Source organism: Morone saxatilis, unplaced genomic scaffold (assembly GCF_004916995.1).
Source record: "Morone saxatilis isolate NCDOM2014 unplaced genomic scaffold, NCSU_SB_2.0 Contig22, whole genome shotgun sequence".
NCBI classification, from domain to species: Eukaryota; Metazoa; Chordata; class Actinopteri; family Moronidae; genus Morone; species Morone saxatilis.
The window spans coordinates 21,662,261-21,677,620 of NW_023339785.1; the positions used below are offsets into that span (position 1 = coordinate 21,662,261).

The 15,360-nt window shown below is 36.8% G+C and overlaps 1 protein-coding gene across 1 annotated transcript in view; it reads right to left on the reverse strand.

Moving 5' to 3' along the window:
* pigg (phosphatidylinositol glycan anchor biosynthesis class G) overlaps window positions 1–15,360 on the reverse strand; it is a 68,145-nt gene that overhangs the window by 32,529 nt on the left and 20,256 nt on the right. Inside the window, exons 6-8 of the mRNA XM_035669701.1 lie at window positions 13,966–14,178; window positions 7,730–7,947; window positions 6,699–6,983 (exon numbers count right to left, since the gene is read on the reverse strand). Of these exons, the coding sequence (XP_035525594.1) occupies window positions 6,699–6,983; window positions 7,730–7,947; window positions 13,966–14,178 (716 nt within the window). The remainder of the gene's footprint in view (window positions 1–6,698; window positions 6,984–7,729; window positions 7,948–13,965; window positions 14,179–15,360) is intronic.

Below are 15,360 nucleotides of genomic sequence, written 5' to 3' on the forward strand. Positions count from 1 at the left end.
TGGCAAATTGTGAAATCTCAAACTCAACAATTCCTCATGTTTTCCTTCAATGAGTAAGTCTTTTGCACACTCATTTGTGTTCATGGCATTGTTTCAAAGTAGATTGAATGCAAATATAACAGAAGTATTACTGGGGGGAAAAAAATAATAAGCTTCAACATTTATATAGAATTACTTTCATGACAATTTTACTCTATTTTTCATCTGAATGCCTTAACAATATATCACAAATGTCTGGGTTAAGTTAGCCTTCATCAAATTTAAACAAATAACCACATATATTATAATTATTACGTCATTAAGAGAAATATGAAAAAGCAAAAGTATCAGAAATGTATCAGCTGGACAAAAACAGTGACTGCTTCCTGCACTCACTTCTTTTAAGACCCTAAATGACACTGGAATCAAACCTGGACAGGAGAAAATTATATTCTGGTATTATCAGATTGCAATGCTGCTTCTGACACAGTTGATCCCTCCCTATTGTTGGACAGGTCTAAAAACCCGGGTTTGGTCCTCAGGTACTGTTCCGAACTGGTTCAGGTCCAACTTGCAAGGAATTACTTTATCTCCATTGGCAATCTTGCATCCAAGCAGGTCAGCGTGACTTATGGAGTACCACAAGGATCAATACTTGGCCCACTTTTTGTGCGATCTATACATGCTGTTGCTGAGCCAGATTTTTCAAAAGAATATCATAATTACAACTTATGCTGACAATTAAATTTTATCACGTGACAATAGTAAATGAGTATTTTTCTGTAACTGTCATGGACTCTCAAATAATCCAGCAAATATTCACTTGTAAAACATGAAATTGTTGTTTTTAGACTTTTAGACAGACTAGTGTTAATGTAGTAGTAAACTTTAGAGGTTGGTGGATAAGCTGTTTCCCCCTTGTTTCTAGTCTTTGTGCTAAGCTAAGCTAAGTGGCTTCTGGCTCTATAGCCTTATATTTAGGTATGAGTGGTACTGATCTTCTAAACTATCTCTCCACCGGAAAGTGAATAAATGTCTAAATAAACTATGCCTTTAATTATCAAGAAAGGCTGTTTTACAAATCAAACAGTCAAAGAGAGCTAGGATATGCTCTATGCTATTTGAAAGAGCATATAGAGTAAACCTTATGAGCACCTATAGATTGACAGGTGTGTAGGAGAAGGCTCCCACAAACTTTCCTCTTCACTTTCAGTCAGAGATATATAATAACAACATCTGGGTACACAAAGCTTTAATCAGGGTATTTAAATTCCCTGATGAAGGTCTCTGTACCCTTTTGTTCTGTAAAGAGTATAACTTATTTTCATATTTTCTTTCATATTTTTATATTTTCTCAGCAGCCTCAGGGCTAACATATACAATAGAACATCCATCAATCAAAACTTGAACTGAAGTCTAATGTGCGTACTGTAGGATGGATAAAGGATATTGCTCTTCTGCCCTGTAAATGACCTTCTCTGCATCACGACAAAGCACAGTGAAATGACAGGATGATGACTTATTTGTTTAAAATGTAATCTTTTGCCTTAAAATTATCTGGTACCACCTTTGCATCCATCCAAGTCAATACCACATTTCTATGATTTTAGGCAAAGGTACTATGAAACTGGAAAATCAGTTGCAATATTTCCAGAAATACTTCAACCAATTTTGGGTCTTATATATGTGTATATGATTTATAATATTCTAACGGCAAGTCAGTGAACCCAACTTTCATCATGCAGTTGTGAAACACCTGACTCGGCCCTCTGGACTTTCTAGGTTTCTCATACGAAATAAAGATATTTTCACTCAGGCAAACAAAAGATTATCATTAAACTGTAGGCTCCTTACATACTTTAGTACTTACATACATTCTTTATTTAATAACATTGATAATATTTAATATTGCTGGTATGTTACACTTGGCATTTGTGTTTTCTCCAATTTTCTCTTTGAAATATTCTATAACTTGTCACCTCCTTTATAGACACTACTTTTTAAAAAATAAAGTACTCTCACCTTTAGGTTATTAAAATCCATTCAACTGGAATTCTAATCACATTTTTGTTGGAGTGGTGAGTTAGTAAGAGTGTTTAATCTTCCAGTATTTCAACTCTGTCTCACAGAAAAACTAATCAGGATACTGCTAATAAAGGTTTTGGATGCCGCCCATAATGCAGTCATTTGTCAAGGCAAACCAGGCACAGCTTTGCACTTCCATCCAAACTGATACAAGTGATATATATATATATATATATATATAATATAATATAACAAGACTTTACCTGACTTTAGATAATTTGTTTCCCTATCCATCTTTCATTTTGGAGCTGTGTTACACAATTTTTTTTACTTTTTTCTCCTTAATGGCAACTCAAGCTGTATTTTGTAAATTGAAAGGTTCCTGAAAACTGTCCAGAAAGATGCCAATTTGGCAAAAGCAGAAAAAGACTTTAGAAAAATCACAGAGGACTTCCTGCAAATTCATTACCAGTACTAATATAGTGTTATAATAAAACAGCTTCATTATCTAATCTCAATATCAAAATGAGCTTGTCAGTCATGACTAAGAGGACACAGAATCTACTAATTGCATTTCCTCACACAGGTTATTACAGAGATAAAGATTTTGGCCATGAAGATGGGCCATGATTGTAAATGTTTAATCATTACAGTATATAAAATAAATACATATACTACTTTCAAAGTGATCAATAAGATTGTAAAATCGATTCCAACATCAACTGCAAGTCAATGTAAGGAAGTTGAAATTGCTACTGTAGTTTTACTGTACATGATGCCTCTAAGACTATAATGTGAGGATCTGCAGCAGGATTCAGAACTAAATGAACACAGCTTTTATATCTGAAGACAGATTATAGCTGTAGACTTTATTATCCATAAATATATACTGTTATGACCTTTTATAGCCTGTATCATATAAATTGTGTGGCTGGAACGGTCTGCCTGTCAGGATTCAGCACTGTGATCCTTCTGTATGATTTTTTTATAAATTAATTTAAGATATAGTCCCATGTGTTTATATCTTTACTTTCTTGACACAAATCATTTAATAACACACAGACAGTAGTGCTGAAACACTGTTATTTTTTATTTACTTTTTTAAGACTTTAAAAGACTCACCCTACCAGGTGAGTTACCGTGCACCCCGAAACACCACTATTTTGATAATTGATTGTTCACATAAGTCATTTATCAGCTTCTAGTTCCAGCTTCTAAAATGTGAAGATTTGATACTATTCTTTATGTCATTGTGAATTGAATATCTTTGGCTTTTGGTGTGTGTATTTTGTTCTCTGACATTTTCTTAGCCAGTTAATAAAACATATAAAATACAATCACTATACCTACGTTATGTATTTTGTTGAGTTGTGTACTTTATTATCATTATCCCAAACAATGTTCAAACCCGGAGAAAAGTGTATATTGGTAACGGTGCATTTCACCAGTTGCCTGTCAATGGCGTCATATCCCCTTTGTGTGGCTGTCTGCCAGAAGCTGTCATAAATTTACTTTTTATCCAGTTTTAGAACAATTTTTTACAATACACTTTTTAGATTTTGGTTGTTTAATAACTACATATTGTAAATGGATAAAGGATTTTAGTCATTGGACGTTGTTGAAGTTATCAGAGAGACAAGCTGAGTTCATGTTAACAACAGCTTGGCCTTGGCAGGCCATATTGGACGTCCTTTGTCCACCAAACGGCGATGGAGAAGCAGTGATTTTTAAGGTGAAACCCAGTAAAAGCGATGAATGCTGAAGGAATCCTAACTAGGAGAAGCTGACTGCAATGATGGCAGTGGTGGTGAAGACAACAACTCCCATTATCCCACACTACTTCAGAACATCATCAAACGTCTTTTGTTATTGCATTTATGTTATTGTATTAAAGTATTTTAAACCACTTTTAGTTGCAGTCATAACTAACAATAAATCATTTATTTCCCTTCATTTTGTGGTTGTGTTATTCACAGAAGACACAGACATAAGGGTGTACTCAAAATCTTTCTAGATAGGTCAAATTTTTGGCTGCCAACTGAGCTATGTGAAAATTTTTTTGACATTTGTGCAACATTCATACTCAAAGAAAATATTCTTTTTTTCAAGGAGGCCGAAGTCATAGAAAAATCTACAGCACATTTCCTCCACATGCTCCAGTGTAAAGATTTGGGAGTTTATTTTTTCCCCCAACCTAATGGCCCGATTGGAATACTTCTGACTTTTTTCTTTTTTGTTGTATCAGCACTTTCTCAAAGTTGCCACAAGGGAAATGAGATGTAACCTTTACAGATAAATTATAATGAGCAAAGAGATGCAGTAGTAAAGAGGACTCATCTTTTAGGCCAATTTAGACAAACACTTAAGACTGAAAGCTTCCACCTTCTGAATAACTACTCCCACTATCTCTGATTGATTGCTCACATTTAGAAGAGCAATCTACACATTGCTGGCAATTACTTTTATTTGTTGACGTAAATTTCAACATAGCTATTATATAGAGAGGCAAAATAGTATGAACAATTATTTCTAAGCTCCTGTATACCGTTGTCTCCTCTGGGTTTTTTTCCCTATTTTAATTTTTGACTGTTGAATCTGTTTGTTCATCCACTTTGTAGGTTTAATGAATGATTCCTTTCCACAGATGTGTATGTAGATAGGATTTATTGAAGGATGGTCACATTAGACTGCATTTCTTTCAGCTGGGTGTACCTAATAAACTGGTAACTATGCCTGTGTGTCTGCAGAACCCTGTAACTATTTTCCTTATGTGCCAAGTAAACAACTTTCACTGGAAGTGACTGGACGCCATGGAAACATCATATCCAGCTCTCTTAATATATCCATGCTGCACTGATATAACACTTTATGCTGAACAGCACATCTATTGCATTTTCGAACATGAATTTATAGGGCAGCTAACAGTCAAAGTTGATAGGACAGTTTTCACTTTGCTCATCATACCACACTGGGGCAACCCTCCATTGGCAATAAAAATGCAAAAACAAAATGTTCTCAATTATCTCAATTCTGGTGGACTGGAACATTTCTGATATGAGTGCAATGATTGTGGGGTTATAAAGTCATGTTAAAAATAGTACTATACATATGCTATGTAAAATGATGGATTATGTTATGCATTGATGCTGCAGTGTGTTTCAGAAATGTGACCTGATTTTAATGAATTTTGAAACAATGGGAGCCTGTGAGTTCTGGGACATACTGCAGAGTCAACCTACAGCAGAAGAGACTGTAGCAGCTTCTGTAACACATTCATGTTCCCTTTGTTTTAGCGATGTGCCAATATGATAGTCAGTGTCTGTATCGTTCTGATACTGGCCAAAATCACTGGAAAAAAGTATAATCAGATACGATTCATTAGCCTAAGCTATCATGTAAATGCTTCACTAAACTTTGAGTGACATGCCATCAAGAAAGAGGACACAGATGAGCAACATGTGTCACATGAACAGTAACTAGAACGTGAGTGAGACCTGCAGCGCTGTCATCATGTCAGCTGGGTGGAGTTACCTTAATCTCGTCTAATAAAAAAAACTTAACATCTAAGTGCAGTTTATGCAACTTATTTTACTCATTTTGAATCTTTGAATGGGACTGTGTGTAAAGGTTTAAATTAAAATACGTATTGAGTATTGAGTCATATTTCTTCCTTGATGGGACTAAAATATTTATTTCACAGTTTGCTCATGATGTTTTGTAGATGGCTACGTTAGGCACAGTGCATCCAAACAACTGTATTAACAGTTTAGTGGTTTAGTCAAGGTTGCAGCATCGGTATCGGACATGATGGTGAGGCTGGAGTGGTATTGAGCCATCCCTGCTTTGTTGTGCTGTTGGCATTACTAGTTCAACTCTGGAGTTTAAAAAAATACTGTCTGAATTTATTTTTTAGTACTCCCACAGTTACTGCATTAAAAAGATGATCATTCATTTTAAGTGTCAACGTTAAACAATATCTTTTTTTATGTGTCAATATATTTAAAGTTATTTTACTGCATTAAAATGTCAACATTAAAGCGACCCCCTACTTATTACAATTTCCCTTTGCAATACTGTAGAATAATTAAGGAGAAACTAAAGGGGCTCTTTGCAATTCTCCATGAAAAACATGTGACAAGGTGTGCATTCAGCCAAGCACTGTTTGATTAATATAAATGGTGCCCAAATCTCAAATCGACTAACTCGCTACTAAATCTACTAAAACTTTTTCTCAGGTCTTTGTTTCACAGTACAGGAACATTCAAGTGATTTAAAGCTGCATTAGTAAAGACTTTGCTAACTTAGCTAAATCAAAAAGTGGGGGTACAATAGACAAGACCGTGCCATCCCCCCTGAGCCTCAGTGGATTTAGTAGATTTTCTCTCAAATAAATTCTGATAGTCTCAACGGTAATGTTTCTCTACCCGCAGGAAGTGAAAAATTAAAACATAAGAAGAGAAAAATATATCTTTTAAACTGCAGCACTGCATTCGCAAACATTCATTACTTTTCCTTTCGATATTGTTTGTAAAGCGAACACAAACACACACAAACTGAACTGGTTAACAAGTTAGGTTGCATATTGATGTTTAAAATGCAGCTTATGCACATAGGTAAAGCACACATGTGAGGGCAAACATCTGCTACAATCTGTACCCTGTGTTTGGGTGTTATATTTAGGTGCACAAGCTCACCTTCCCGTGAATCTTTGGTCCCAGGGGGAGTCGGCGTGTTGCCATAGAGACCAGAATACAAAACATTGCTGAGGAGAAGACAACAGCAGCAAACACGAGACCCCAGGAGAGGCTGCAGAAGTAACAGGAGCTCTCAGCAGATGTGCACACCAAGACGTGCACCGAGGCGAGCAGCAGGCACAGGAGGTAGAAAGGCAGGGAGAGCAGGACTGAGAGGACTGGGAGGTCCACCGCTGCTTCACCACTGAGGGCTTCAGGCATAGCCAGCAGTAAGACCAACAGAAGCTTAAGGGCCAGGACAGAGGGAGAAAAAGTTTTAAGGACATTTTGTTCAACTGATGCAACCATAGAAACCTACAGTAATATGGCTTTAGCAATATATTTGAACAGTGGAGACCATACCATGAAAATATAATGCATATAGAGCATGCTTATTTTAATTAAGACAAGACAATGGACATTAATTAACATAAGCATTTGGTTCTGTTATATAAATGTGCCAGATTAAGCCATACAGGCTAACTTTCATCTGCAGTCTCTCGCAGGTTTGATAACATATAAAAACCATTATAAGAAAACATACAGGAGCACAAAAGCACAGGCAAATAGTAAAACAATGACATAATCTCTACTTCAGATTATGACAGCATGTTTGATGATTGTCCAGCAACCACTGATTTATAGATCTGGAGAAGGAGTTGAGAGATGTGATATTCCTTATTTCTGTGGGTATAGTGCTCCAGGCGCTGCTCGAAAAGGCTGACTGTCCTAAGGTAGGCTTTTCTATATAGAATTTTACAGTAGCTCATCTAACAGTAGCTCTGTTAGATGAGTTTTTGATTTTGTTTACTGAATTCATTGAGTGGAAGGGGATCTGTCAGTACATGTTTCAAGTTATGTTTGTAGCCAATACACCTTTTAGCTTTCGTGTGGCAATTATACTTTTTAGACTTTAGTTTTAATTTTGTTCGTACACACCAGTCTATTAGTCTTTAGGGTCTTTAGGGTGGGTGAAAATCTTCTGTACTTACCTGAAACACAAACACCATGCCTGCGATCATGGAGTACATGTCGTATTTGCCCAGCTGTTTGCTGAGGGCCGAGCTCATGGCAGCCAGGGCCTCCAGATACTGCTTCAGGACCTTTTTGCCCATGTTGGTCAGCACTTCAGAGGTGTTGCCCTCCAGGTAGAGCTTCATCCAGCTTCCATGAGCCTTTTCTGCCACTCGGAACTGCTCAAAGCCTGCCTCTGGATCGAAGAGAAGTCGGGAAGGGGGCACCGGTATCAACAACTGACATGTTTATATAGTGCAGCTTTAGAGTGACCATTAATCAGGGATTGCTTGACACTGATGTCTATCGTCAGGTACTCAAAGACTTGGCATTATTGTGCCGTGAAATGTTGTAAAACTTCTTGTCGGTACCGTAGCAGCTATTGCATTCATATAGATTTGTCAAAACGAGGAGGACGTTTGCAGCATCTCATTAATAACCTCTATGGGTTTTCTGATGCGGTGTCGCATTCGTTTTTAGTCCATTTATTTATCACCCAATACCCTTGATGAATCGGGACAATTAAACTTATTTATGAAACCAAACAATCTGTGCTTTCCAATTATGTAACTTCAACCTCTATTAGCAGACTGCCTTCAAACTGAATGCAATACTTTCAGTGTTATAATAGAGCACTGTTGTCAACCGGTGGCATTATGTTCTTGTGTTCTTGTCACCATATTGTGACACATTAACAACGTTACAGCCATGGTTGGATGCTATGCTATGACTGTATGGAGTTAGAACCACTAGCAAAAATGTCTATTTTTTACTGTTAGCTGATTTAAAAACACACTGAACCATGAAAAAAAGTAAAGAAAAGTTAAGGTAGTCTGGAGTACTCTGTCTCACTTTGGAAAAAAGCCTCAGACTGCTGCCTATCCTGTTATATTTCTCCATAAAGAAAATACAGGCATTTTCTATCCATTTGTTTCCTTATGAATGAGAGTTCACTAATCCTATTTATGGTGACATCAATCACTCCGATGCACGTTGGATGTTATGAATGGGAAATCTATTAAATTTCAGTATTTTCCTTTTCTGTTTCCTGTGTCAATAATGTTCCTTAAACTGAAAACATAATGTGCCTGTGGTAAAAACCATCTAGTCCTGAAAAAAAGAAAGAAAATGAAAGTATAATTTGTCAGGATTCAAATGATGACAAGCTATGACTCATTCACATGTTTACTCAAAGCAGATGAAATGATGCCCGTTCTCATTTTACATGTGTGCTTTAGGAGCCTGTTCAAGGACAAAGCAATGTGGAGGTTTGATTTGTGGTACACATCAATGAAACAAACAAACACACACACACTCCTAAAAACAATATTTTGTAGTATAACACCTATCTCAGCAGCATAGGCATAGGGGTGATAAATAGTGACTGTGGCTCTGCCAGACAGAAGGGTTGGTAGAAATATTAGAACCTTAAGCCACAGGCATGAATCATACAATATCGATGGCCCTGGCCATGTTTCATCTGTCTAAAAGTACAGGGATTGGTTAATGGCCCTCCAAGATGCCTGAGGTTAGAAGCACAAGAAAAACATAATATGAAGATTGATACAAGGCAGACAGTGATGGATTTAAAAATTAGTGTTATAAGGAATTTCAAAATGTGCTAGTCCCCTTCCTGTGTAAAGTTTTTATATTTTAAGTGTCTCAAAAAGAATTAACTAAATGAAAAATGTGTTAGCTGGTTGAACGTTATGTATAAAATACCAAGGTTGAGAACATGAGTAAATGCTACATCTCAATCCCCTTTAACCTGGTTTAAGGAAGCAAGGAGGCTCTCTGCTTATTTTCCTATGTTGGGGACTTACTGATAGGATTTCATATTTTGATTTGCGTTTTTGATTTGATATTTCAGACATACATATATATATATATATATATACACCAAGTCTAAAGGTAACATAGATAAATGGAAGATGGAAGATGCAAGGGAGGTAGACTTGTAATTATTATTATTAGTATTATTAGTATTATTAATTATTTTAATTATACATTATTTAACATCATTTAAGTGATGTCCTTTGTAGTGGACATCAGGTCAATCCCCAAAAAGTACTTCAACCTCTCCTTTGTAGATCTTCCAGAGGTCTGCCGATCTCTTGTGGTAAAATGAAAATACAAAAAATCTTAATATAATATAGTTAAGAATCTCATAAATAAAAGAAAACCTCCTTAAGAAGAACAAAGTGTTTTTTTTATAAATTTGAGCACTTCACATCTCACTTAATGCCAAAAATAGGTTTGCTAAAAGTCCTGCTGTTTTAAAAAGACAGACGTGCTCTGTCACTGTGATTATAGTAAGGGATTAAAACCAACAAGTAAAACAGTATTAAAATAAAGTTGTTATTATTAAAAAAGAAACAAGAAAGACAGAGAATGTGGCAGAACAAGGTTACTTAAACCTTTTATCACCAGTTGAGTTGAACATTTAAAATGTTGCTTTCATGTTTTTCAGGTTATTCTTACTTTGGGACAAAGATAAGTAATTGCATAAACTTTTATTTATTTTTTTACACTGCACAATAGTGATAAAATCATAAAATATCCAGTTAGAGTGACACACTCAAGCTAAGAGTGCTCAGCATTGTAAATGTTTTTCTTTAAATGATTTTTCAATCGAAGGACTTTTGTTCCCCTGATGAATCCTATTTAAATACTGAAATCAGCAGCATTTCTCTTCAGACAGAAGGCTGCTTTCTTTTATGCAACTTCCTTCACACCCAGTAAGATCTGACCCCAACAGGTGTCCAACAGGCATGCTACTTAAAATATCATCCCAGACGAATTTCCCAGCAGTGACAACTATTACTTTCCACTGCATAACAGCCTCATGATTACCCAAGTGGACGAATTCAAAAAAATCAACACATCCAAATGTAGGTCTGCTGAAATAATTTCCATTTCATCCCATCACTATGGAAACCAGGGACCAAAATAGAGTAGAAAATGTGCTGCCAGAGTGGTAAGTTTTTTAATGTGAAAGGATGTAGTTTGTTTTGAGAATGCAATATTTACCACGTAAGTTTGTGTGTGTTTTCTTTTACACAGCATACTGTACGTTTGTCTTACAACTCAACTTAAGACACGCAAGACAACATGCAGTGTTACTGTCATCATGCTATTATAAAACTTGGGACAATATATAAATCTGTGTGGGCCCAAAAACAATGTGTTAAAAGACAAAAGACATATTACTAAAATGTATGGTTTGGTGAATAAAGTCAAAATGAAAAGTTGCTACGTTTTAATAAGAGTCTACATTCAGCTAGCAGCTCAGTCATTTGAGCTAAATGCTAATGTTAGCATGCTGACATTCTAACATACAGATGCTAAGCAGGTAAAATATTTACATTGTTTACCATCTTAGTTTAGCATGTTCACATGTTAACATTTCGTTACTAGCACTACAGTGGAGGTTTCGCAGGTATTTAGTTATAAACCAAAGTGTTGGATTGATTGATTACAATAAACCCTGAGACTGATATGTTTTTCTATTTTGGGCCTTTTTATGGCCTGTAATTCATAGTGACAGCTGAAGAGTTATAGGGAAGAGGGTAGAGAGAGAGAGTGAGAGAGGATGATACACAGCAAAGGGCCAAAGGTCAGACTCGAACCCATGGATGCTGCAAAAGGTACATGGGGCGCCAGCTCCAGGTAAGCTACCAGTCGACCCCTAACTTGTAAAAAACATTTTGTTCTAGATTTAATTGGAATCCATCCAATTGTTAAGACATTTCATTAAAAGCCACAAATACAAACAAACAGTATTCAAACAGGAACCATGAATGTCTGTACAACATTTCATTGCAATCCATCCAATAGTTGTTGAGCTATTTCAGTCAGGACCAAAGTGCTGACACTATCATCCATAGAGCCATGCTGCAGGAATGGCTGAAAAATGAGTGTACATTCCTGTTCGGAAGAGGCTCCTTCATACCAACTATTTCTTCCACGTGGCGACCAATCTATCCATCTCCCATCCCAGCCATTTATTTACAGGAGGCTTAACCCCATTTTAAAAAACAAATGTACAGCATGAGTTAATCTTACAAGTTCTCAAGTTAATACTAGTTATTCTAAGAAGTTAATCTTCTTACAGGTCCAGGGTAATTATTTTAAATCAGTCCTCTAATGTTTGCTATGGACTTGTTATTTCCTTATGACCAGATTTGCTGTAGCTGTTTTTGTGTCTTTTTCTGTGTTCAGAAAAAAAGAAATATCGGGTGGCTGTGGGCCTGTAAGCAACCTTGGCACCACCACCTATCTATTTGGTTGTATTTTTTAAAGTTTGCCATGTTCAACAGATTCAGTGCAAAAAAAAAAACATTCAGGTTTAGGAAAAACAGCTTTTTTTGGTCAAAGATTATTTTAAATTGAATGCCAAAAATGTCCAAAAACTTGCCAAACAAGCCAGTTATCAAAGAGTTTTCTCCCTGCATCCTTTCCTCTGTCTCACTTAAAATGATAAGATAAATTACTTCCGACTGATCAAACATTAGCAATGGTAATTGATGCCACTGGTGTATCAAATGTTTGTGAAAGTGAAGGACAGCAACAGAGAGACAGACAGAGAGGGAGACAGATAAGAGGCGTGGGGGGGAAGAGGCTGCAAGATGGATAACTCTGACAAACAGTGTGACCCCGAGCTATAAGTAGGGAGCAAAACTCAGTGAGGATATGTGCATGCATTTGCACAAAGAGTGGGCAGCATTAATGTTCAAGAACAGACCACAGACTGTCTGTGATTCTCCCACGTGGAATTTTCACCGTTGTCAGGTCATTTATTCACAGACTTAAAGAAACAAGACTTTCCCACTAAGGGTTTAACACTTACACCCTGACATGACAGGAGCCACCATGTTCAGAACAGGTTTGCCAGTTTCTCACTCAGATATGTGGTTTCTGGTGGAGCCAAGTTCAGTCTTTCTCTTCATAAACCTGCTCTTGGTCAGTATTTATGGCAGCTTTTAGTACCCTACTTCCTTCAAATGCATCCTGGATTCATCAGTGATAACAAAAAAAATAAAAATAAAAAAACTACAAACATACGGTAAGCAGAAACATTTGGAGAATTATCTAACTGCAAGATGACATCTGCCAACCACCATTAAAGGCCATTAACCAAAATAAAACCACGTGTTTTAATGGATTTATCTTCATCTGCAACATGCTGAAATCTAATTTTCCAAAATCTATAATTTTTTTAATAAAAATTCCAGTGCTGATGAGCTTCGGTGTGATGAATCTTTAGAACTTGTAAGATGACTCTACCCTCGTCTTAATCAGACTGCTTCAGGTTAAACGCTGTGAGAAGCTGCTTTGATGTAGTCGTCAACATGGTGTGAATAATGAAGAGATGGACGTCTGTTTACAGAAAACCATTTCTGAGTTAAATTAAGTCTGTTCCATCTGTGTGTCTTCAGTGAAAACACTACATGCACAAAACTGTGAGTGGAATGCAAATAAAACAATCATCTAAATAAGATCTTATAGTCTGAGCTGGCATATGTTATCTCAATAACTTATGTGGAGTATTCAGATTGTTTATGCCCACCTGGGGGCAACAGCATTATCTTGGATCATGTTACAGATTTGTGTTACACGCCGGACCTTTAAAGTAGCTAAAATACTCTGTAGAGCTGAGGGGAACTACAGTGTCGGATGATCACATATTCATTTGACCCATTGTCAATACAAAAATACTGACTGGTGCACAACATGAGAGGCAGGTGACAGAACTCATGTTAAAGTGCTTATTTCTGAATAATAACCCTGCTGGTGTCAGTTATTGGAATTTTGAAGAAAGATGTGAGGGAAAAACATACTGCCTGTGCTCGACATTGCATGTTATTTTTGGGAGTTTTGATAAAATGGCCCTATTACCTTCAATAGTTTGGGAGAAAGTACTGACTCACTGTGTGTTTGGTAGTTCCTCTAACTTAAATAGAGTTTAGACTGACATAGGGGTAAAGGGAAAAAATGACTGCATTTTCATTTTGGAATGAACTTTTCTTTAAACTGCACTGTTTTCTTACTAATGGGAATAGTCACTTTGCTGTGTGTGGAAAATGTAGCTACTGATACTATCATCAGTCTGGAAACACTACAGCATAATGATGAGAAACTCTGTCAGACAAGGTCCTGGCTTTCCAGGCTATTAACGAGTCCAGAAGTTGGACACAGTGAATTTGTAACCCACCTTTCTCATAGTCGGGCATGCTGTCTTTGAGCAGACAGCTGAGCTGGTGGCCATTGAGATGCAGGAAGCGCAGCTGATCTCGGAGTGAGCTTTCCTCCAGAACACCGGGGATGACGTGGCCCACGCTGTTTTGAGATATGGGCAGACCGAGTCCCAGTGCCAGGGTCGGAGTCAGGTCAACCTGCTCTACAACTTCAGGCTTCTCCAGTCCCACTGATATCACAGGGCAAAAGCACACACAATCAAAACAGTTAGGAGCGAGTACACCTGCAAAACATGATGGGGAAATAATGACACATAAATTAAATTTCTTAGCATTTTTCATTTTTCATATTTTGGTGGTATCTTTGCTTTGCTGTGTTATTTTTTAACCTTCACTTGTCAATCAGTGTGTCTAGTACTGTGATGTATTTTCTGTTGATAGATTTAAAAAAGGAACCTGTTCAACCTGAGTGCACTAACTAACAGGCTCTTCTTCTTTTCATTCCAGATATACTTTAACGTTAAAATGCACCATCTTTTGTGTGCCGGGGGGATTTTTCTCTTAAAAACCTGCAGTGTCAGACACAGAAAATGGAAAAGCTTTCAAAAACTAAGCAATTGTTGAATCACAATTGTGTTACATCAATCAGCGATATCAGGGAGAAAAATGGATATTTATTTATAAGAACACAAGTCACATTTTATTACTTCAAACTCTAAGGCAATCCACAGACAAAAACAATTTACACGATGGGCATGAGGAAATGGCTCAATTTTCATACTGTCTGCTGTGGAAGATTCCTCTGTTAACACAATAAGAGCTTGTCTGAAATAATTTCACAACATTCATGAAGATAAATTTGAAAAAAGAAGGTCATTCTCCTAGAGTCATAAACCTGACACAAACACTAACAGGGAAAGATCCAGCGCCTCTGTGTTATTTGGAAGTCAGTGATTATGTAGAATATATTTCCTGCAGCTTCTTTGTCCCCTCAGGACAGTCAAGCTGCGGCCAAAGGAAAACAGCGAGAGTGTGGTGGGGAACATCGGGAACCTTTCACCACCGCTGACTCTCATTTTAAATAGTAAGGCAAAGTGGATTAGTGACACCTTGTTAGTGGCAATATTTAATTTGAATTCTAACATCGAAAAAACCTGACTCTGAACACAAAAGCATCACAAACAACCCTGATTATTACTCTTGTATTAATGCCAAAGGGTATGACCATGGGGAGGGTTGCTGCGAAGTGCAAAACATCTCCCCCAAAAAAAGATGAATGAATGAATAAATCATTATCATGTGAAATGTTGTTTTCATTTTTCAAAGCGTGCCTCCTTGTCAAAAGTGAACAGACATTTTTATGTTGACACCCGGCTTCCTGTAGACAGCTTTCAAAAATACAAACAAGAGAG